This window comes from Artemia sp. Qi Xiang Cuo, chromosome 19 (assembly GCF_049724085.1).
Source record: "Artemia sp. Qi Xiang Cuo chromosome 19, ASM4972408v1, whole genome shotgun sequence".
In the NCBI taxonomy this organism is placed as follows: Eukaryota; Metazoa; Arthropoda; class Branchiopoda; order Anostraca; family Artemiidae; genus Artemia; species Artemia sp. Qi Xiang Cuo.
Window position 1 is genome coordinate 23516832 of NC_142812.1, and position 26486 is coordinate 23543317.

General features: G+C 33.5%; 1 protein-coding gene across 1 annotated transcript; it reads left to right on the plus strand.

The window, feature by feature from the left end:
• The first annotated feature begins 594 nt into the window (after nucleotides 1-594).
• On the plus strand, nucleotides 595-25877 carry LOC148940627 (trehalose transporter 1-like protein). The gene is made up of 3 exons (XM_089104795.1): nucleotides 595-991; nucleotides 16598-16840; nucleotides 24630-25877. Exons 1-3 carry the CDS (start codon nucleotides 595-597, stop codon nucleotides 25574-25576), a joined length of 1587 nt encoding a protein of 528 aa, XP_088960921.1. The 3' UTR covers nucleotides 25577-25877.
• The last annotated feature ends 609 nt before the right edge of the window (nucleotides 25878-26486 follow it).

Here is a 26486-nt window from a genome sequence, read left to right on the forward strand (position 1 = left end):
GATACCAATGCCCCAACCAAACTGAAGTTCAATCTTTATCTGTGTATGAGTAAAGATGTAATTCATGCTTTGACTGACATATTTCAGCAGTTGCTAAATTCTCAAAAATATGAATTTTCTGGCAGCAGCAAACCAGGTCTTCTTACTTTTACGCTAATTTACAATTCAGAGGGCAATCATAGCTCATTGGCTGTACAATTGTTTATTGGTTTTCCCTTGTTACCAAAAATAAGAGTTTAAATTTTTTATTCGATTTCGATAGCTTCAAAGACAACTTTTTCTGGGCTTGATCCACCAGTACCAAATTCTTAATATTTTAAACTGCTGTGTGTGTCGTGGTGTGTGCCACTGCTCCAGGATTTGAAACCGAGTTGGCTCATAAGCTACTACACTGATGCCTTTATCCTTGGATTTCTTTTATTCCTTTAGATTTGGCAAGCACGTAAAATACAGTGAACAGTTGCTTTGTTGAAGTTATAATTACACTCTTTATTGAGCTCTAAAAGTTAGTTCTTGCTATTTGTATGCAATCAATCCAGCTAAATAAGAAAAAAGTTGATACTTTGGGGCATTTATTTCGTTTAGTCACTATGAATGAATAAAACGAACTTTAACCTTCATGAATATCCTCGCCCAAGCTCTTATTCTAGTTTTCTCTCAGCAGTCTCACTGAGTCTATACTTGATAACAATTCAAAAAAGTTACTCGGAATTAAACATTGCAAAGCACATGGAAAAGGATAAAGAGCGGAAGACCGAAACACAAAGCCCAAAACGCAACAAATGGCTGCTAATTCAAATAGCCGTAGCAATTGCTGCTTCGAGCTCATTCATTGTCAATGGAGGAGTTCGTAGCTGGAGCTCACCGTGTGTACCCAGATGGTTAGAAACAGGAAAGTTAGCTCATGATGACGCAAAATTTGTTAGTGGCTTGCCACCCACGGGTGCCCTCACAGGGGCTTTAGTTTCAGGTCCAATGTTGCAATTTTTAGGTAAGTAATACTAAGCAGTAAGATTTATATTTTCTTTGTTTTTCTAGCAGATGTCCTCGTTTCTAAATTTCGTTGCTAAGCAAGTAAGTTTGCACAAAAATTATGTGACTTTCCGTTTCTTTTGTTTAGTTCCCCGTAAACACAAAGTTTTTTTGTTTTGCCTCCTCTACATCAGAGAAAATTGAGGTTACGTCTTTATTTTTTGCATCCAGACGTATAATTCAAGTGAAAAATCTTCTGATACCAAATTCGTCGTACTCAATGCCGTATCCAGGGGGGGGGGGATCAGGGTTTGAACCCTCTCTGAAATTCGTGTCAGACTCGTAAAAACATAACAAAAATGTATATAAACAAAATTTTGGTGTGTTTTTAAAGTTTTTTTGCAAAGCCCCCATCCACCGAACAAAGACTCTAGATACACCCTTGATCTTATTACATCTTTAGTATCTGAACAAAATATCTATGCCCGAAAAAAATATCATACACACTAATAGGGGGTAGGGTAATAAGTAATTCTTGTTTCCGTAAAATGTGACTTATCCTCTACATCCTTTGAGGCACTACAGTTGTCGAAGCAAATTTTCTGTCTGTCCTATTATAAGAAATTTGCAGTTTGTCGTTGATAAACTGCAAATAGAGTGATTTTGTTGATCTTTGTCCTCGCTTTTGAAAGGGAGAGAGATGGATATTTTGTTCAGAAAAAAGGCCGACCCATGTTTTCTCTGCAATTTGAAATAAACTCTAAGACCGATTTCATGTTTTCTTTCCAAACTTCTGCATTCAATATTTTCGTAAATAGTATATAAAAATAGAGCTAAAAAGGTTCTTTAGAAATTTAATTTTTTTTAATATATGTTGAATAATCACAGTCCATTTCAATGCTTCGCATACCTAATCACCCAATCGTAAAAAAGTCTAACAAAGAGCCGAGTAGTATGTGTAACTATTTATTCCAATAGGAGCTAGGCAAAGCAAAATTCGGAAAAAGAAGGGGAATTATTTAAGAAATATATAAAATTTCTTGGAAAATGGTTAAAATCTTGATTTTTTCTTATGGGGGCAACCGAATCCAAAGCCCTATACCTATGCATGCATACTTTCCAAGAACTATTCTTCTCTTTCATTTTGTTTTGAGGACAGTGGCAGTCATAAAGTTTTTCATTATCTCCAAAAAAAAAACTGACGGCCAAAACAACTTTTTCAAAAACAACTTTTTATAAGTCTCGTGGTCATTGGTTTTCAAATTTGTGCTGAATTGATTTGATGACACTTCTTTTCAGCAACTCCTTCAGTTTTCTATCAGGTTCCACGTAAAGCCAGCAGTAAGTAAGGAGTAACTCAGCCCAATAATAATAGAAACTCTAAAAAACAAAATTTTGATAACAATTGACACATCAAAAGAATTGGATTTTTATGCTGATTCAAACATATAAAATTCATTAAGCTGAATGTTACCCATCAGAAGCTACGAGCCTGGAAAAATTTGCCTGATTTTCAAAAAAGAGAAGACACTCCTCCAAAAAGTCAATTGATCTTAATGGATATTATATATTATATTTAGCATTTCAGAAAACCCTACTACAGGGGTTTCAAGCTCCTATCTACAAGAATGTGGAATTGGTAATTTTTGCTAGAAAAAAGATCACGAATGCACGTCTTTTTGTTGTTTTTTTTCCCAAAGGGTGATCGTATCGAATCCAAGGTCCTAAAAGATCGGGAGGAGGCTCATTGAAACAGAAATCGAAAATTTTAGTGCCCTCTTTAAGTGATCAATAAAAAAAAACTTATTCCACAAAATAAGTTTTTCAAAGAAAAGTAAAGAACTCTCTTAAACCACCAATGAGCAAAAATAAAATCAAATAATCTACCAAGGGTGAAACTACCACAAATCAGCATCGATAAATAAATGAAACCCAAAACGAACAGAAATTACAATAAATAACCAAATAAAGCTCAAAACTAGCAGAAATTAACATAAGTAGGGCTCAAAACCCTGGGCATTCCCAAGGTCAGAACATAATTAGCTCTTTACTGAAAAAATATAATTTTTTTACTTTTATAACTTTAATAAATCAAATAATATTAATATTTTTATTACTAAATATCATTTTATGTATATTAAACTGACAATGCAAATTCATTTGTTTTATTTTCAGTTAATTTTGATTGAATGTGTTTGGGGAAAGGGTGGGCGTGAGAGGGGGGTTAAGTAGTTGAACCTGAGTAGAATGCTTATATTGAATTTGCATGCAGGTACAGGAATTACCATGCTATTCTACGACTTAATGTTCCTTCCCGTGCTATTTGGGTAGATTATATTCCATGGCACCTTTTGAGAGCATGTGCTTGTGGTTACGCTTCCAAGCAACTTGATTAAACACACTTTTAAATACGGAATTGTTTGATTGATATTTGCAAAAAAGGATAAGAAATTCACCAATTGGACGCTATCAACGATATTAATTAATGTTTGAATAATATGAGTGTGATTGATTCTAATTAGTGATTGGATAATTTTTAAACAAGAAAGCTCTGAATAAAATATTTTTGGAGAAATGGGAGCGAGGTGTCTTAGAGTACTTATAATGGTGTTATTTGGGGAGATTACGTTCCTTGGCACCTTTTCAGAGCATCTGCTTATGGATACCTATCCAAGCAACGTGATTAAATACGCTATTATAATCGGAATTGTTTGATTGGCATTTGCAAAAAGGGATAAGGAATTCGCTAATTGGACTCCATGAACGATATTAATTAAGGTTTGAATAATAGGAGTGTGATTGATTCTAATTAGTGATTGGATAATTTTTTAACAAGAAATCTCGGAATAAAATATTTTTGGAGGGATGGGAGCGAGGTGTCTTAGAGTACTTACAATGGTGTTATTTGTGGAGATTATGTTCCATGGCACCTTTTCAGAGCATGTACTTCTGGATACCTTTCCAAGCAACGAGATTAAACACGCTTTTAAACTAGGATTTGTTTGATTGACATTTGCAAAAGGGATAAGGAATTCGCAAATTGGACTCTATGAACGATATTAATTAATGTTTGAATAATAGGAGTGTGATTGATTCTAATTAGTGATTGGATAATTTTTTAACAAGAAATTTCTGAATAAAATATTTTTGGAGGGATGGGATGATGGGAGCGAGGTGTCTTAGAGTACTTATAATGGTGTTATTTGGGGAGATTATGTTCCTTGGCACCTTTTCAGACCATCTACTTATGGATACCTTTCCAAGCAACGTGATTAAACACGCTTTTACAATCGGAATTGTTTGATCGACATTTGCAAAAAGGGATAAGGAATTCGCAAATTGGACTCTATGAACGATATTAATTAATGTTTGAATGATAGGAGTGTGATTGATTCTAATTAGTGATTGGATAATTTTCTAACAAGAAATCTCTGAATAAAATATTTTTGGAGGGATGGGAGCGAGGTGTCTTAGTGTACTTATAATGGTGTTATTTGGGGAGATTACGTTCCTTGGCACCTTTTCAGAGCATGTACTTATGGATACCTTTCCAAGCAACGTGATTAAACACGCTTTTACAATCGGAATTGTTTGATTGACATTTGCAAAAGGGACAAGGAATTCGCAAATTGGACTCTATGAACGATATTAATTAATGTTTGAATAATAGGAGTGTGATTGATTCTAATTGGTGATTGGATAATTTTTTAACAAGAAATCTCTGAATAAAATATTTTTGGAGGGATGGGAGCGAGGTATCTTAGAGTACTTATAATGGTGTTATTTGGGGAGATTACGTTCCTTGGCACCTTTTCAGAGCATATACTTATGGATACCTTTCCAAGCCACATGATTAAACACGCTTTTACAATCGGAATTGTTTGATTGACATTTGCAAATAGGGATAAGGAATTCGCAAATTGGACTCTATGAACGATATTAATTAATGTTTGAATAATAGGAGCGTGATTGATTATAATAAGCGATTGGATAATTTTTTAACAAGATATTTCTGAATAAAATATTTTTGGAGGGATGGGAACGAGGTGTCTTAGAGTACTTATAATGGTGTTATTTGGGGAGATTACGTTCCTTGGCACCTTTCCAGAGCATGTACTTATGGATTCTAGCCGACTATGTTCCTTCCTGTGCTATTTGGGGAGATTACGTTCCTTGACACCTTTTCAGGGCATGTACTTATGGATTTGGGTGGATTATGGCGTTTTTCCATAGGGGGATTTCCACTAGGTATTTTAAGATTCAAGCTAATTCTTGTAGGCTACCTTTTAAAATAGCTTTACGGGGGGAGGGAGATACACCATACACTCTGCTCATAAATTTGACATCGTGTCTCAGCTTTTTCTGAAAGACTTTAGACTACTGTAATTATTTAAAAGGTATAGTTTATTTATTCTAAAGATAATGACTTAGGCCTCATCGGCAAATCATTTTAATACTTGTCCACAGGGGGATTTCCACTAGGTATGTTAAGATTCAAGCTAATTCTTGTAGGCTACCTTTTAAAATAGCTTCACGGGGGGAGGGAGATACAAACTACACTCAGCTCATAAATTTGACATCATGTCTGAGCTTTTTCTGAAAGACTTTAGACTACTGTAATTATTTAAAAGGTATAGTTTATTTATTCTATAGATAATGACTTAGGCCTAAACGGCAAATCATTTTAATACTTTTCCACAGCGGGATTTCCACTAGGTATGTTAAGATTCAAGCTAATTCTTGTAGGCTACCTTTTAAAATAGCTTTACAGGGTTTGAGAGTGTCGTCTTATTCTGTGTGTTTTTTTTCTTTACTTGGTGGCCATTCAAAAGCGAGTATATGTATTAGATAAATAATTCTTTTACCTTTTAAAATAGCTTTATGGGGATCGAGAGACTCTGTTGTCTAATTTTGTATGTTTTTCTTCTTTACTTGGTGGTCATTCAGAAGCGAGGATTTGTGTTAAATAAATAATTCTTGCAACTTTTAAAATAGCCTTACGGGGGGAGGGAGATACACACTACACTCTGCTCATAAATTTGACATCGTGTCTGAGCTTTTTCTGAAAGACTTTAGACTACTGTAATTATTTAAAAGGTATAGTTTATTTATTCTAGAGATAATGACTTAGGCCTCAACGGCAAATCATTTTAATACTTTTCCACCGGGGGATTTCCACTAGGTATGTTAAGATTCAAGCTAATTCTTGTTGGCTACCTTTTAAAATAGCTTTACGGGGTTTGAGAGTGTCGTCTTATTCTTTACTTGGTGGTCATTCAAAAAGCGAGGATATTTGTTAAATAAATAATTCTTGCACCTTTTAAAATAGCTTTACGGGGTTTGAGAGACTCTGTTGTCTTATTCTGTGCGTTTTTTTTTCTTTACTTGGTGGTCATTCAAAAAGCGAGGATTTTTGTTAAATAAAGAATTCTTGCACATAGCTTTACGGGGTTTGAGAGACTCTGTTGTCTTATTCTGTGACTTTTTTTTTCTTTACTTGGTGGTCATTCAAAAAGCGAGGATTTTTGTTAAATAAATAATTCTTGTACATAGCTTTACGGGGTTTGAGAGACTCTGTTGTCTTATTCTGTGTGTTTTTTTTCTTTACTTGGTGGTCATTCAAAAGCGAGGATTTTTGTTAAATAAATAATTCTTGTACCTTTTAAAATAGCTTTATGGGGCTTGAAAGACTCTGTTTTCTTATTGTTTGTGTTTTTTCTTTACTTGGTGGTCATTCAAAAAGCGAGAATTTTTGTTAAATAAATAATTCTTGTACCTTTTAAAATAGCTTTAAGGGGTTTGAAAGACTCTGTTGTCTTATTCCGTTTGATTTTTTCTTTAATTGCTGGTCAATCAAAAAGCGACTATTTTTTTAAATAAATAATTCTTGTACCTTTTAAAATATCTTTATGGGGCTTAAGAGACTGTGATTTCTTATTATGTGTGTTTTTTTCTTTACTTGGTGTGCAATCAAAAGCTAGTTTATTTTTTAAAAAACTAATTCTTGTACCTTTTAAAATAGCCTCATGGGGTTTGATAGACTCTGTTGTCTTATTCTGTGTGTTTTTTATTTACTTGGTGGTCATTCAAAAGCGATTTTTTTGTGTGTGTGTAAGTTTTTGTGTCTGTGTGCGTACGTTTTTTTGTTTGTGTAAGTTTTTTTTTGTGTGTGTAAGTTTTTGTTTGTGTGTAAGTTTTTGTGTATGTGTAAGTTCTTATGTGTGTGTAAGTTTTTGTGTGCGTGTAAGTTTCTGTGTGTGTGTGTGTGTAATATATTGTGTGTGTGTAAGTTTTTGTGTGTGTGTAAGTTTTTTTGTGTGTGTAAGTTTTTTTGTGTGTGTGTAAGTTTTTATGTGTGTATAATTTTGTGTGTTTGTTTAAGTTTTTGTGTGTTTAAGTTTTTTTTGTGTGTGTAAGTTTGTGTGTGTGTTTAATTTTTTGTGTTTGTTTAAGTTTTTGTTTGTTTTTAAGTTTTTGTTTGTGTGTGTATGTTTTTGTGTGTGTGTAAGTTTTTGTGTTTTTTCTTTTTTATTTGTGTCTTAGTTTTTTTTTTTGTGTAAGTTTTTTTTGTGTGTGTGTATGTTTTTTGTGTGTGTGTAATTTTTTTTGTTTGTGTAAGTTTTTGTGAGTGTGTAAGTTTTTATGTGTGTGTAAGTTTTTGTGTGCGTGTAAGTTTCTGTGTGTGTGTTTATGTTTTTGTGTGTGTGTAAGTTTTTGTGTATGTGTAATTTACTTTTTTTGTGTTTAACTTTTTATGCGTTTTTAATATTTTGTTCGTGTGTTAGTTTTTGTGTGTGTATGTTTTTTTGTGTGTGTGATATTTTTTGTGTGTGTGTATTTGAGTTTGTTGTTGTATTTTTTTGTTTTCTTTAATGTTTTTTTGTGTGTGTAAGTTTTTTTGTGTGTGTGTAATTTTTTGTGTGTGTTTAATTTTTTGTGTGTGTAAGTTTTTGTGTGTGTGTTAGTTTTTGTGTGTGTGTAAGTTTTTGTGTGTGTGTGTAATTTTTTTTGTGTTTGTAAGTTTTTGTGTGTGTCTAATTTTTCGTGTGTGTGTAAGTTTTTGTGTCTGTGTAAGTTTTTGTGTGTGTGTAAGTTTTTGTTTGTGTCTGTAATATTTTTTGTGTGTTTTTAATTTTATGTGTGTGTGTATTTTTTTGTGTGTGTGTAATTTTTTTTGTGTGTGTGTAATTTTTTTGTATGTTAGTTTTTGTGTGTGTGTAAGTTTTTGTGTGTGTGTTTTTTTTTGTTTTTGTGTTATTTTTTGTGTGTGTTTTTGTTTTTTTGTGTTTGTTAGTTTTTGTGTGTGTTTTATTTTTTGTGTTTTTGTAATTTTGTTTGTGTGTGTAAGTTTTTGTGTGTGTGTGTAAGTTTTTGTGTGTGTGTAAGTTTTTTTTTGTATGTGTGTAATTTTTTTTGTGTGTTTAAGTTTTTTTTGTATGTGTGTAAGTTTTTGTGTGTGTGTAAGTTTTTGTTTTCTTTTAAGTTTTTGTGTGTGTGTATTTTTTTGTGTGTTTTCGTTTGCTTTTGTGTGTGTGTATGTTTTTGTGTGTGTGTATGATTTTGTGTGTGTGTAAGTTTTTTTTGTGTGTGTATGTTTTTGTGTATTTGTAAGAAGTTGTTTTCGTTAAAGTTTTTTTGTGTGTGAAAGTTCGTTTTTTTCTGTAAGTTTTTTTGTGTGTGTAAGTTTTTGTGTGTGTATAAGTTTTTGTGTGTGTGTAAGTTTTTGTGTGTCAGTGTAAGTTTTTGAATGTGTGTGTAAGTTTTTGTGTGTGTGTAAGTTTTTGTGTGTGTGCAAGTTTTTTTTTGTGTGTGTAAGTTTTTGTGTGTGTGTAAGTTATTGTGTGTGTGTAAGTTTTTGTGTGTGTGTAATTTTTTGTGTGTGTGTGTAAATTTTTTTGTGTGTGTATGTTGTTGTGTGTGTGTAAGTTTTTGTGTGTGTGTATGTTTTTGTGTGTGTGTGTAAGTTTTTGTGTGTCTGTGTAAGTTTTTGTGTGTGTGTATTTTTTTTTTTTTGTTTAAGTTTTTGTTTTTTTAAGTTTTTTGTGTGTGTGTAATTAAGTGTTTGAGTGTAAGTTTTTGTGTGTGTGTGTAATTTTTTGTGTGTGTGTAATTTTTTGTGTGTGTGTGTGTAATTTTTTGTGTGTGTGTGAATTTGCTTTTTTTTAACTTTTTTTTTTAACTTTTTTTTCAACTTTTTTTTTTACATCTATTATAATGTCATGAAACAAACTTAAAACATAAGAAATTCACATTTAATATGTTCTAACTTCAAAATGTGCAAACACAAAAACTTACACACACACAAACACAAACTTACACAGACACACACACACAAAAACTTACACACACAAAAACTTACAAACACAAAAAAAAATTACACACACAAAAACTTACACACACACAGAAACTTACACACACACAAAAAAATACAAAAAAAAACAAACTAACACGCACACAAAAAAAATAACACACACACACAAAAAATTAGAAAAAAGCAAAAAAAAACAAAAACAAACACAAACTTACACACACACACAAAAAAACACAAACACAAAAACTTACACACACACACGAAAACTAACACACACACACAAACTTACACACACACACAAACTTACACACACACACAAACTAACACACACACAAAAAATTACACACCCACAAAAACATACACACACACAAAAACTTACACACACACAAAAACTTACACACACACAAAAACTTACACACACACAAAAAAAACTTACACACATACAAAAACTTACACACACAAAAAAAATTAAACACAAACAAAAACTAAAACATACACAAAAAAAACTTACACAAACAAAAAAAATTACACACACACAAAAAATTACACACACACAAAAACTTACACACATACAAAAAAAAACTAACAAACACACACAAAATAACACAAACACACAAAAACTTACAAACACACACAAACTAACAAACACAAAAAAAATAAAACTCACAAAAAAACTAACAAACACACAAAAACTAACACACACACAAAAACGTAAAAACACAAACAAACTTACAAACACACAAAAACTAACACACACACACACAAAAACTTATACGCACACAAAAATACAGACAAACATAAAAAAACTTACACACACACACAAAAACTTACACACACACAAAAATTTACACACACAAAAAAAATTACACACACCGACAAAAACTTACACACACACATAAACTGACACACACACAAAAATTTACACAAAAACTTACACACACACAAAAAAACTTACACACACACAAAAACTTACAAACACACAAAAAATTACAAACACAAATAAACTAAAGCACAAACAAAAAAACTTAAACACAACCAAAAACTTACACAAAAATAAAAACTTACACACAAACAAAAATTTACAAAAACACAAAAATTTACACACACACAAAAACTTAAACACACAAAAAAACTTACACACACAGATGCAAAAAAACTTACACACACACAAAAACTTACACACACACAAAAAACTTACACACAGAAAAACTTACACACACACAAAAACTTACACACACATAAAAACTTACACACACACAAAAACTTACAAACAAACAAAAAATTACACAAACAAAAATACTTACACACACAAAAACTTACACACACACAAAAAAACACTTTTGAATGACCACCAAGTAAAGAAAAAAAAACACACAGAATAAGACAACAGAGTCTCTCAAACCCCGTAAGGCTATTTTAAAAGGTACAAGAATTATTTATTTACGTGCGCGCACGTAACCCCGTCTAATTTTTATTTTTCAAAATTTCCTGAATTAAATTTCTGTATTGTGTATCCAAGAGGTGAATTCAAGAAAGAGTTTGCTTTTTTTTAACTTTTTTTTAACTTTTTTTCAATTTGTTTTACATCTCTTAGAATGTCATGAAACACACTTAAAACAAAAAAAAAATTCACATTTAATATGTTCTAACTTCAAAATGGGCAAACACAAAAACTTACACACACACACACAAACTTAACACACACACACACACACACAAACTTACACACACACAAAAACTTACACACACACAAAAACTTACACACACACAAAAAACTTACACACACAAACACTTACACACACACAAAAACTTAAACACACACAAAAACTTACACACACACACACACAAAAACTTACACACACAAAAAAACTAAAACACACACAAAAAAACTTAAAAACACAAAAAAACTAAAACACACACACAAAAACTTACACACAAACAAAAATTTAGACACACAAAAAAAATTACACACACACAAAAAATTACACACACACAAAAACTATCACACACAAAAAAAATTACACACACACAAAAAATAAAACAAACACAAAAAAAAACTTACACACACACAAAAACTTACAAACACACAAAACCTTACACACACACAAAAACTTACAAACACACAAAAACTTACACACACAAAAAAACTTACACACACAAAAACTTACACGCACACAAAAACTTACACACACACAGAAACTTACACACATACAAAAAAAACTTACTTACACACAAAAACTTACACACACACACACAAAAACATACACACAAAAAAAAAATTACACACACAAAAAAAATAGAACACACATAAAAAATTACACACACACAAAAACTTACAAACACAAAAAAACTTACACACACACAAAAAAAATAACACACACACACAAACACACACACACAAAAACTAACATACACATAAAAACTTACACACACACAAAAACTTACACACACAAAAAAACTTACAAAAACAAAAAAAATAACACAAAAACACAAAAATACTAACAAAAAAACACAAAAAATCAAACACACATAACATTAAAAACATAAAGAAAATTAAAAACAAAAAAACACAATTACAAAAAAACAAAAACTTACACACACAAAAAAACTTACACACAAACACAAAAACTTTCATATACACAAAAACTTACACACATACAAAAAAAACTTACTTACACACAAAAACTTACACACACACAAAAAAACTTACACACATACAAAAAATTATAAACACACAAAATATTAAACACTAAAAAAAAATTACACACACACAAAAACTTAAAAGCACACACAAAAACTAACACACAAAAAAAAAATAACACACACAAAAAAACTTAGATACACAAACAAACTTACACACACACACAAAATATTACACACACACAAAAACTTACACACAAAAAAAAACTTACACACACACAAAAACTTACACACACACACAAACTTACACACACACAAAAACTAAAACACACACAAAAAATTAAACAAACACAAAAAAACTAACACAAACACACAAAAACTAACACACACACAAAAACTTACACACACAACAAAACTTAAAAACACACAAAACCTTACACACACAAAAAAATTTAAACACACAAACAAAAAAACTTACACACACAAAAAAACTAAAACACACACAAAAAATTACACACACACAAAAAATTACACAAACGCAAAAACTTACTCACAAAAATCAAAAATCGCACACACACACTAAATTAAACACACACAAAAAACTTACACACACAAAAACTAAAACACACAAACAAACTTACACACACATAAAAACTTACACACACACACAAAAACTTACAAACACAAACAAAAACTTACACACACAGAAACTTACACACACACAAAAACTAACACACACACAAAAAAACTAACACACACACAAAAACTTACAAACACACACAAAAACTTACACACACAAAAAAACTTACACACACACAAAAACTATCAAACGCAAAAAAAAACTTACACACACAAAAAAAAATTACACACACACAAAAACTTACACACACACAAAAAACCGCTTTTGAATGACCACCAAGTAAAGAAAAAAAAACACACAGAATAAGACAACAGAGTCTCTCAAACCCCTTAAGGCTATTTTAAAAGGTACAAGAATTATTTATTTAACAAAAATACTCACTTTTTGAATGACCACTAAGTAAGGAAAAAAAACACACAGAATAATAAAACTGAGTCTCTCAACCCCCGTAAGGATACTTTAAAAAGGTCCATGAATTATTTATTTAACACAAGTCATCGCTTTTGAATAACCGCTAAATAAAGAAAAATCACACGGAATAATAAAAAAGAGTCTTTCAAACCCCCTAAAGATATTTTAAAAGGTAAAATAATTATTTATTTAAAAAAAATCCTCGCTTTTTGAATAACCACCAAGTAAAGAAAAAAACACACAGAATAAGACAACAGAGTCTCTCAAACCCCATAAAGCTATTTTAAAAGGTACAAGAATTATTTATTTAACACAAATCCTCGCTTTTGAATGACCACCAAGTAAAGAAAAAAACACACAGAATAAGACAACAGACTCTCTCAAACCCCGTAAAGCTATGTACAAGAATTATTTATTTAACACAAATCCTCGATTTTTGAATGATCACCAAGTAAAGAAAAAAAAGACAAACAGAATGAGACAACAGAGTCTCTCAAGCCCCGTAAAGCTATGTGCAAGAATTATTTATTTAACAAAACTTCTCGCTTTTTGAATGACTACCAAGTAAAGAAAAAAACCACACAAAATAAGACAACAGAGTCTCTCAAACCCCGTAAAGCTATTTTAAAAGGTACAAGAATTATTTATTTAACGCAAATCCTCGCTTTTGAATGACCATCAAGTAAATAAAAAAAACACATAGAATAAGACAACACTCTCAAACCCCGTAAAGCTATTTTAAAAGGTAGCCTACAAGAATTAGCTTGAATAACACACCTTTTGGAAATCCCGCTGTGGAAAAGTATTAAAATGATTAGCCATAGATGCCTAAGTCATTGTCTCTAGAATTAATAAACTATGCCTTATTAATAATTACAGTAGTCTAAAGTCTTTCAGACAAAGCGCCGACACTATGTACTATTTATGAGAAGAGTGTATTGTGCTTATCCCTCCCCCCCGTAATGATATTTTAAAAGGTACAAGAATTATTTATTTAACACAAATCCTCGCTTCCGAATTACCACCTAGTAAAGAAAAAAAACACACAGAATAAGACAAAAGAGTCTCTCAAACTCCATAAAGCTATTTTAAAAGGTACAAGAATTATTTATTTAACAAAAATCCTTGCTTTTTGAATGACCACCAAGTAAAGAAAAAAACACACAGAATAAGACAACACTCTCAAACCCTGTAAAGCTATTTTAAAAGGTAGACTACAAGAATTAGTTTGAATAACATACCTAGTGGAAATCCCCCCTTGGAAAAGTATTAAAATGATTTGCCGTTGAGGCATAAGTCATTGTCTTTAGAATAAATAAACTATACCTTTTAAATAATTACAGTAGTCTAAAGTCTTTCAGAAAAAGCTCAGACACGATGTCAAATTTATGAGCAGAGTGTATTGTGCATCTCCCTCCCCCCGTGAAGCTATTTTAAAAGGTAGCCTATAAGAATTAGCTTGAATCTTAACATACCTAGTGGAAATCCCCCTGTGGAAAAGTATTAAAATGATTTGCCGTTGAGGCCTAAGTCATTATCTTTAGAATAAATAAACCATACCTTTTAAATAATTACAGTAGTCTAAAGTTTTTCAGAAAAAGCTCAGACACGATGTCAAATTTATGAGCAGAGTGTATTGTGTATCTCCCTCCCCCCGTAAAGCTATTTTAAAAGGTAGCCTACAAGAATTAGCTTGAATCTTAACATACCTAGTGGAAATCCCCCTATGGAAAAACGCCATAATCCACCCAAATCCATAAGTAAATGCCCTGAAAAGGTGTCAAGGAACGTAATCTCCCCAAATAGCACAGGAAGGAACATAGTCGGCTAGAATCCATAAGTACATGCTCTGGAAAGGTGCCAAGGAACGTAATCTCCCCAAATAACACCATTATAAGTACTCTAAGACACCTCGCTCCCATCCCTCCAAAAATATTTTATTCAGAGATTTCTTGTTAAAAAATTATCCAATCACTAATTAGAATCAATCACACTCCTGTTATTCAAACATTAATTAATATCGTTCATAGAGTCCAATTTGCGAATTCTTTATCCCTTTTTGCAAATGTCAATCAAACAATTCCGATTGTAAAAGCGTGTTTAATCATGTTGCTTGGAAAGGTATCCACAAGTGCATGCTCTGAAAAGTTGCCAAGGAACGTAATCTCCCCAAATAACACCACTATCAGTACTCTAAGACACCTCGCTCCCATGCCTCCAAAAATATTTTATTCAGAGATTTCTTGTTAAAAAATTATCCAATCACTAATTAGAATCAATCACACTCCTATTATTCAAACATTAATTAATATCGTTCATAGAGTCCAATTTGCGAATTCCTTATCCCTTTTTGCAAATGTCAATCAAACAATTCCGATTGTAAAAGCGTGTTTAATCATGTTGCTGGGAAAGGTTTCCATAAGTACATGCTCTGAAAAGGTGCCAAGGAACGTGATCTACCCAAATAACACCATTATAAGTACTCTAAGAAACCTCGCTCCCATCCCTCCAAAAATATTTTATTCAGAGATTTCTTGTTAAAAAATTATCCAATCACTAATTAGAATCAATCACACTCCTATTATTCAAACATTAATTAATATCGTTCATAGAGTCCAATTTGCGAATTCCTTATCCCTTTTTTGCAAATGTCAATCAGACAATTCCGATTGTAAAAGCGTGTTTAATCACGTTGCTTGGAAAGGTATCCATAAGTACATGCTCTGAGAAGGTGCCAAGGAACGTAATCTCCCTAAATAACACCATTATAAGTACACTAAGACACCTCGCTCCCATCCCTCCAAAAATATTTTATTCAAAGATTTCTTGTTAGAAAATTATCCAATCACTAATTAGAATCAATTACACTCCTATCATTCAAACATTAATTAATATCGTTCATAGAGTCCAATTTGTGAATTCCTTATCCCTTTTTGCAAATGTCGATCAAACAATTCCGATTGTAAAAGCGTGTTTAATCACGTTGCTTGGAAAGGTATCCATAAGTAGATGCTCTGAAAAGGTGCCAAGGAACGTAATCTCCCCTAATAACACCATTATAAGTACTCTAAGACACCTCGCTCCCATCCCTCAAAAAGTATTTTATTCAGAGATTTCTTGTTAAAAAATTATCCAATCACTAATTAGAATCAATCACACTCCTATTATTCAAACATTAATTAATATCGTTCATAGAGTCAAATTTGCGAATTCCTTATCCCTTTTTGCAAATGTCAATCAAACAATTCCGTTTGTAAAAGCGTGTTTCATCACGTTGCTTGGAAAGGTATCCATAAGTACATGCTCTGAAAAGGTGCCAAGGAACGTAATCCACCCAAATAGCACGGGAAGGAACATAAAGTCGTAGAATAGCATGGTAATTCCTATACCTGTATGCAAATTCAATATAAGCATTCTACTAACCTGGTGAGTGAAAATTCAAGATATTTTTTTAGGAATGGGTATTTCATCTAGCCCCTGAATATTTCATTCCCCTTGATGTATCAGTTTCTTTAAAATATCCATTAAAGTATCTAATAATATCTTAACATATTTTTAAAGTGTCCGGGAAGTAAAGGCTTACCCTATCTTAGATTCACAAACTTATGAAAGAAACATTTTAGGTCGACGACGTACCCTTCTGATTGCTGCTTTGCCCTGGTCTGCCTCATTTATTTTACTTGGAATTGCGCCATCACGATCAGCAGTATTTTTTGCCCGAATCGCTATGGGATTCATGGTTGGAGTAACATCACCAGCTGCTCAACTCTACATTGCAGAGTGTGTAGAACCGAAAATCCGAGGAATTTTAGGCTCACTAACTGCTACACTAATGGCTCTCGGTATTCTTGTCACGTATGTTATAGGTAAATAATTTCTTAGACCACACTTCTTTTCCATTTACAGAATTTAAAAGAGAAAAAACGGCTATAGTTGAAATGAAACACTGGAACAAAAAAGAGCCATTGTTTTAGGCACTCTGATTATTTCACTGTTTGATGTAAATTACACTCGTTTTTTTTTTTCTTAAATTCTTTGTATGCTATAGGTAAGTATTTTGGAAGGATATTGGAATATGTGATGCACAGCCGTTAAAGGGGCAAGAAGGGGCTAGACCTATCAATATTTTAGGAATTTTTGTTTGTCTGCTACACTAAGCAAACTTTATTTTTTGAGACAATGTTTAAAATTCCATTTTATTCTAGGTTGATCAATCTAAAAATATATTAAAATTATTAATGAACACGCTTTAATTTATAAACTACCAAAATACAGGTCCACAAGTCCTATTACTTGACCATTTTTGCCCGTGGTTTCGTGTTTCAAAGTCAAAGCACGAACAAGACGTAACCAAAAGGCTGGTAGCAAATTACAACTTTTTTCAACTTAGTACTCAATCGACTATTTGTGTCAGAACTCACACTACTAATGTCCAAACTAATAATTTTGAAAGCCAAGTGGGGCACAAATCATGCTAAGCGCAGTGTGAAGTGGCATGGTGTGACAGAAGAGTACCTTGCGTTACACAGCAAGAGGCTCTCCATAATTTATAACTGATGGCGGAGAGTTGGCAATCCCTTAATTGCGACCAGAGTTTACCAAAGAACATTGGATATTTTCCTAAAAAATAGGTATATCTGTAATATAGTTATTGCATTTTTTTATTAATTTACAAAATTCAACACAACTCAAACTACCATAAATTTTTGTTATCGATATCAGTTTGTTTGAAATCAATTCCGTTTCAAGTGGCTAGCATCTAAAAAAAAGAGTTAATTTTTTCTTGCTTTTCACATATTTTCTTCCTTTTAAGCTGATTTATTTCAAATATATAGAAATTAATTGGCTAAATGGGACTTTCAATTTGGGCTGTTTATTTAATTTTAAGTAGAGAAGAAATGTCCCTTTGCTTCAGGGCATGGGCACCCATATAGGGGGGGTGCAGGGGGGGGGCTCCTGACCCCCCTACCCTGGCTGAATGATGCTGCCTTATTTTTATATTTTTGTTCTGAGATTTCTACTATATAGCATTAAAATTGCCAATTAGACGAGGTTTGCCCCCCTGGAATTCAGCATATGGGCGCCCATGCTTCAGGGTGCGGGGAATGGCAGCAATTCATAAAAATATAAGGGAAGGGGTCAAATACGTTTTTGAAATCTAGGGAGGGAGACAATGTGTTTTTTCGATTTGTCATTCAAAATACCAAATAAATGGAATTTTCGATGAAAATAGAAAAAAAGGCTATTCCTTTCCATGTCTTTTCTTCCTTTTAAGCTTATTTATTTCAAGTATATAGAAATTAATTAGCTAAATGGGACTTCCAATTTAGACTTTTTGTTTAGTTTTCATTAGATCAAAAATGTCTTTCTGTGCTTGAGGGTACGGGGAATGGCAGCAATTCGCGATATTTTAGGGGGAGGGGCAAAATGTATTTTTGAAAACTTAGGAGGGTGCTATGCTTTTTTTTCAATTTTTCAATGAAAATACCAAATAAAGGAAATTTTCAATGAAAAGATAAAAGGCTATTTTTGAAGATATATGGGATAAAAACCCCCTTAACCAGTGGCGTAATTTCGTCAAAATCCTGGGTGGGGGGCAAAGTTTGCTGGAGCCCTCTGACGCCACGCGACACACCTGTTTCTAGGTGAAATTCCCGCCCTTGGCAAGAGTTCAAAGGTTAGGTCAGGTTACTTGAATTTCTATGACAGCCCTTGGCAAGAGTTCAATGGTTGATTTAGGCCAGCTGTTTCTAGGTGACGGCTGGAAAGATTTAAAGGATTTCATTTTTATATTATATGATTACTTGGAATGTGGTCCATACAATACACAAGTTTTTAATAATAAATTTCCTAGCCCCTTATCCCTGTTTCTAGCGCATGTTACACCTAGCGACACACCCATTGCCCTAAAAGGGCCCAGATAAGTGGAGCTACCAACTCCTCGAGCCAGCAGAGAGCAGTCATATGTTCTATTAAAGGGAATGCACTTGCAAAGATTCCGTGACACACCCCTCTGGACTCCAATGACGTCAAACGACTTACCCCGTTTCAAACAGACAGGTCTAATATGCTTGACACAATTTTGCGTAACCCTAAGGAGCCCGAGGGGGAATCCCCGCTTGTAGCTCACACCTTACGTAATGATTGTGCAACAATGTCAAATAAAACTTTTTTTCATTAACTTAATGACGGTACAAATTTTACGTAATGATTGCGCATCCATCACTGCCACATAATACCGTTTTGACATTTTTCGCCGAAAACCCTCAAGACATTTTCTTTTTCGTGGATTATACGGACCACATTCCAAGTAATCATATAATATAAAACTGAAATCCTTTAAATCTTGCCAGTCGTAGCCTAGATACAGCTGACCTAACCCAACCATTGAACTCCTGCCAAGGTCTGTCATAAAAATTCAAGTAACCTGACCTAACCTTTGAACTCTTGCCAAAGGCAGGAATGTCGCCTAGAAACAGGTGTTTCGCGTGACGTCAGAGGGCTCCGGTAGAAATCCAATGTTATTTTCCCTATGGCTGTCGTGACGACAGAGGGCTGCGCTTGAATCCTATAAGAAAAGAGAGAGCATGCGCTTGAAACCGGGGAGGGCATGCGCTCGGACCTTTTATGGGGGTACTACTGATATACTAAAGAAAACTGACCCATTTCTGTGGATGCTTGAATTATGCGGGCTTATCTTATTTTTTACAAGATTTTTGAAGAAACGAAATTTCAGAAAGGGAGGGGGGGGGCAAACTGGGGTCTGGGGGGTCAAACTGCGATGCTGGGGGTGGTTGCCCCCCTTGCCCCATGTAAAATTATGCCCCTGCCCTGAATCCTCCCCCTAGTCAACTATACCAAGGGTGAGGTTGTAGGGGGGAATAAATCACACTTATTTAAAGTAAAAATTTCAAAACATAACACATTTGTGACAATTCATTTAGTTTTCTGCTATGAAAAGATTTCATTTCCGGTAGTGTTTTCTACCTGTTTTGTCTATCCCTTTTAAATATTCAGAAAAACAATTCCCTAAAACGAAGCATTTATTCAATATATGTACTTAGATTCTAGGTAAGACAATCGAGAGAATAGTTGAAGTCTTTACGGGGGCGGAGAAGACGGGAGCTCCAATCTTATTTTTGGTAATCAGTTTTTATTTTGAGTTTGACATTATTGTTTATTTTAATTTCTGTTCAAGTTACATTTCATCACTCATAGCAAATTGATCGTATTAAATTTATTAAATTTATTCATTAATTTTCATGGAGAAGCTCCGTTTAATTTATATTTAATAGTGGATAACCACCAACCTAACCATAATCAATTTGTGTCATCCTCGTCCGTTTTGTATTCTTCAATTGTAAATGAATTGTAATTTGTTTTTCTCCAGTAAGGCTACGACTCCTTCAACAGCTGTCTGTGTTTCCCACCTAACTCACTGGTCCAAAAAGAAGATGTTCCTACATTGAATTAGTCTGATATTGATTAGTAAACGAAGCTCATTTAACAGACATTTTAATGATACCAAAAATTTTAATTCCATGAAGTTCGTAAATCAGCCCCATATTTAGCTTAGAGGCTGAACAAGCTATAGTTTAGGGTCCCATTCTTTGACGGACCATAAAATAAAACTAAATGTGCAATTCTGAAGTACAAGATTAAAAAAAAATAATAAGCAAAACCAATAAAATATAACAGGGAGATTTTGAGGGAGAATGTGCCCGGCTTCTCTACTCTGATATCAGAGTTATGAAAATCGTCATAATTCTGATGTCAAGACTGCGTAAGGTAGCCTTTCAAACAGGTCAGGCTCACGAACTGTAAGTAAGGAGCAACTCGGTCCAATGTGTAACCAAACTCTAAAAACAGAATTTTAATATCAGTAGATACATCAGAAGATTCAGCTTATTATGCTGATTCCAAATATACAAGATTCATCAAGTTTACTGTTACCCATCAATAGCTACGAGCCCGAGAAAATTTGCCTAACTCTCGAAAAGGGGGGTAGACATCCCCAAAAACTTAAGGGATCTAAACGAAAATTACACCATAAGATGCAGCATATCAGAGAGCTTTACTGTAGAGGTTTCAAGCTGCTATCTTCAAAAATGTGGAATTCTGTATTTTTGGAAAAAAGAAAGATAACAAATGCGAGCTTATTTGTTTTATTGTTGTTGTTTTTTTCGTGGAGCGTATCAAACCAATGGACCTAGAAGATCGAGAAATAGTTCATTCAAACAGAATTCAACAGTTCTAGTGCCCTTTTTAAGTGACCAAAGAGATTGGAGGAGGCCTGGCCCCACTTCAACGCCCATTTTTCCCCAAAGACATCTGGCGAGAATTTTTAAATATCCATTTAATTAAGTAGTTGAAAGATCCCATTACCTTCGGTTCTTATGCTAAAGTTTGGCTTCTGCCCTAATTCCTTAGGAAAGACTACTCAAACACAAGGAATGCTGATTTTGAAAGAGAAGTATTCTTAAAGAGCTTTAAGACTTTACTGTAAAGAGCGAGGGTTGAGTTTTACAAAATCAAATCTCCAAATGTGATTAGACACTTATTATGTTTATAAATTATGCATTCAAAGCAAAAATAGACGTCGAAAATGAGCATTTATTTCTTAGCTCGGACGATCCCCTACATGTCCCTTCCGGATGGCACTCGGGAATAGGAATTTCATGGTGCTCCTTTGATTTAAAATTAGGATAGCAGCTTGTTAATTCCGATGAAAACCATTAAAAAAAATATAATTTTTTTAAAGCTTTTAAATAAAGCAGATGAAATGCCAGTTCATCCCTGTGCATAAGGTATGGCAGCCATTTATGCTTTATATAATTTTTTTTTAATCTTGTGTCTTTAGGGGGGGAGGGGTGAGTAAGAGGTAATATGTTTGCAGGTATGTGTTCCCACTTTTTTTCTATATCTACTTTTGATTTCGGTTTCCTGGTGTAATGATTTTAGGAAGTAAAACCCCCAAGGGTATCCTGCATAGGTAGAGGCGCTTTGATATCATATACATTGTTTTATTGACTTTTCTGAATTCAGGAATTAGCAATTGACATCCTTGTTCCTAGATACCTTTGAATTTCTTACAAAATTAGGAGGCCACAGCCCCAAATTTAGATTCAAAGAGAACCAACTCATACACCAATGAACCAACTTCAGTTTCACCGGAAAAAGGTTACAGAACATAATTTTTTAATTGTTTCTAAGCTAACAATATTAAATATAGTCTTTTTTTGTCCATATACATAGATTGTTATAAACTTTCATGGACTGTTGCTGGAATTACCTTAAGCAAAAATGTCAAAATCCAAATGATTCCAAAACGAAAAAATTGCAATTCTTTATTGAAATATTTCCTGAAGCCTAAAATCAGCTTTAAAAAGTTTAACATAAGAGTTTAAGCCATAATATTTTAATAATATTATTTAAAATTATATTTAAACTTAAAAAATTCACTTAAAAACTTTAAGCCATATAGACCTTATATGCAGTGTTTGTTCTTGGATGTATTTGTGTGTTTATTCGTTACCATCAGAATGAAAAAAACAGTAAGGTAATAAAAAACAACACTTAGAAAAATATACGGATGGAAAGATAGCTAACAGCTAGAAAGCTATTCAACTTTTATGAAAGACGCTGTGGCGGTTGCTTTGTATTGATTAGAAAGTTCCCCTTGGCCATCATTGAAAAATATTGCTTGTCACCATTACAGTCTCATCTATTAGCATGATTTATTTGCTAAGCAACTGCAATAGTTTTGTGAGACATCATATTCCCTTTTTGGGGAGAGGGGAGGGGCTAGTCCCTTAATAGTATCCAATATTGTCCTTCTTAATGTTTCAACTTATCTTGTGCTCAAGCTCTAGCCAATATTTTATTTTATTTTTTGCATTAAGAAATGGGTACTTTCCAAAATTTGCACTTTTATGGAAATCTTGACCCATGCTTCAGTCAATCTGACCACGCCATTGCTAACGTTCATTTCAAGTTATTAGGCTGTGAATCAAAATATATCTTGTTCCATGACTTCGTAATTACTGTGGGTTTGGCTTTAGGGATATATAAAATCTTATTAACATAAATGCACGCAGCTCCTTCTCTTTAGCTTAAGGAGGGTGGAGGGAGACCTTTTCGTGGGAGATGGGTGGCTGGTACAGAAGCCCATTTTTAAACGACTCTTTCAATTTATTCATGGGGGCTTGTTCGGAAATACCCAAGTGGGGATGAAACGCGAAATTTCGATACATCTGACTTACCCGACAACGCCTTTTATTTTGTTTCCGTCATGGGAGCGACGACGTTACACGCACAACTTTCCTTTTAGTCGGGGGCATAAGAGGCTTGCACTAATGACTATCTGTATTGATATATCAAATCATGCAAACATAAATAAACGCAACTCTTTTCCTTGGGCGAGGGGGAACATGATTTTTCTGCAGGAAAAGGGGGGACATTGAACAAAGAACAAATGCATTTCTAGACCACTCTTTTTCATTTTGCTAGTGGAAGCTTCTTCGGAAATACATCAGTGGGGATAAAGATTTAAAGTTGGTTCCAGGGGCTACGGGTTTGAACCCCCTCCCCTCCCAATTTTTTCAGCTTGCAAGAACGTGACAAAAGTACATATAAAAAAATCTTATGTGTTATTTAAAGTTTTTGTGTAAACCATCTTCCCCCCGAACAAAAATTCTGGATACGCTCTTGAGTTGGATACACCGGGTCAACACGGTAACGTGCTTCATTTTTGTCCGTAATGAGTTACATGAATAGCTTTCTTTTTAATCACTGCTCATAAGACAAGAGGCTTGTCCTCATGAGTATTTCTAGTGGAATGGTTACGTAGAAAGCTAGAAAGAGAGAAAAAATGATGATTGTTAAAGAGATGACCATTATACATTATGTCATTGCATTATGTCATTATGTCAATTGCTAATTCCTGAATTCAGAAAAGTCAATAAAACAATCATTGACAATACAAATTGAATAACTTGCTTACTCTAAATCATAATGATAAAAGGTAATGCAACAATAAAGAGAAACGCTATTCGCACACGCCGCATTTACCATAAAATAAAATAAATGTTTAAATTTTGTTTACTGAACGGAATATACATTACGACTTTTATTTTGATTTAAGACAATTAACATTAGAAGAAAATATAGGAAATTATTGTAAGCCTATATAAATGTTTGAGAAGGTCATGCCTTACTGTTGCCTTTACAGCAGGTGCAGTGGGTGGCAACTGCTTCCCCGAGTTGACGGAGTTGCTGTCAATCAGCAGAAAAGAAAGAGGGATGGAACAAGAAGAGGGTAAAGCATAGCGTATATTAAATACGTAACCTAATCTAACCTAGGTGCCTTTTCCTCCCTTAAACCCCAAAAAACAATCGTTTAATATTGTAACTCATTGAGAAACCACGGCTTTGCAGTCATTATGTATAGCGGTCTCTTGAAAATAGCTTGTTTGGCGTTTTTTTCGTGACTCGTTTCCTTGTACAATATATAATGGTCCGTATTATGCACCAGTACCATTTAAACGAGATGTCAAATTGATACTTGAGCTTCCCAAGGCTTGTCCTTTAAAGATTTTAAACAGGCTGATCATTGCTCTTGGACCTTTTCTGGTTCTTTAACTCTTTTTTTTTCAGGAAAATTTACCGAATGTGATGTTCTGGCTTGGATAATAAGCAGTTCAAGCGTTTTTATGCTCGTGGGGATGTATTTCTGCCCAGAATCCCCCTCCTGGTTAGTATACAGAAAACGTATTGAAGAAGCTCGTCGGTCAATATGTAGGCTAAGAGGCTTACCAGATACAGAAGATGATGAAATTACTAAGGAAATAGATCGCATAAATGAAGCAGTCAGTCATCAAGAGGATGTGAATGTCATGAAGCAGTTGGAACAAATGGCTAAGAGCCTCAAACCCCTTTTCTTATCGCTAATTCTAATGTTCTTCCAGCAATTTTCCGGCATCAATGCTATAATATTTCATGCTGGTACTATATTCAAAGCTTCGGGTAGTTCTATTGATAACAATATTTCAGCTATTGTAGTGGGAGCTGTGCAATTTGGGTTTACGACTGCAGCAATGATTATTGTTGATAAAAGTGGCAGACGAATACTGCTTTTACTATCCTCTGTTGTCATGTTTGTTTCATTATTCCCTCTTGGTATGTTTTTCTATTTAAAAAATAACAATTTTGACGTTGGAAATATTCAATGGATACCGTTAATTAGCGTAGTGGGGTATATGATTGGCCACTCTATTGGCTACAATACGATACCATTTTTAATAATGAGTGAAATATTTCCACCCTCTTTTAGAAATATCTTCAGTGCTCTTTCCTCTTCTTTTAATTTATTTTGTTTATTTTTAGTTGTGTTTTTTTATTCAAGCATGGTTGACTGTATTAATGAAGAGGGTGTATTTTGGCTATATGCCGGTGTTTGCTTAATAAGCATACCTTCAGTTTATTATCTACTGCCCGAAACTAAGGGTAAGTCTCTTGAAGAAGTGGAAAAAATGTTTCGCAATCATAGTAAGAAAAAGATGGAATGTGTCAACAGGGGGTTTGTAAATGACAGTTCTGTATGAACTGGAAAATCATGAATGAAAGATTCAAAAGTTAAAGAGTATTTGACAACTGATTTAACTTTATCAAACTAAAAAATTAACTAGAGCGCATGCATTTACAAAAAGACAAAATTTATTCAACAAAAGACAAATCTAAAGAGGTTTCCGAAAAAAGAGGGGCCCAGTACCCCTCTTCTTGTTATATCCATCTGGTATAGTTTTGTAAGCAGTTAGATATATTTTGTTTCAAACACTATAAAGATTTGTCTTTGTTTTACATAAATATTCTTTTCTTCTATTTTTCCTCGAGTTTTATGGGAGTATATCTGTCCATGTGGGCAGGATACTAGATACACAGTTTTTTTTTTTTTTTTTTTTTTTTTTTTTTTTTTTTTTTTTTTGTTTTTTTTTAGATAGGCGAAGGCTAGTCGGTTTGGGTTTACCCCAAATTCAGTTCACCCCAAATTCAACACTTATGAATCCTAATATTCCGTACGTCTTATGTTACCCCCACCCCCAACAGTATTTTGCGTGTGCTTTGAACCTCCATGTAATTTTCAACCATAGATCAGATAGGGTTCAATTCCCAGCAAGATAGACTTCAAGGATCCTTCTAGGAAAAGACAAAAGATGGGCCAAATAAAACATCCTTTGGAAACATCATCTACTCCCTTCTCCCCTAAAGTTCAATACTGCGCACCAATTGTTGGGAGTTAAGTTAATACAAACAAAAACTTTAATGAAATACTCGTACTTTCTATGTAGAATAAAAAAAAATAGACAAAACATTACAAATTAATTTAAACATGGAAATTAAGTGCCTTAGGTGACGTTACTTTAACTCACAAGAGGGCCTAGCAGTTATGATTTTGACTGCGAACGCTAAGGGTAAACTTTTCAAACCTATTTGAGAAAATCTGTAGAAATATGC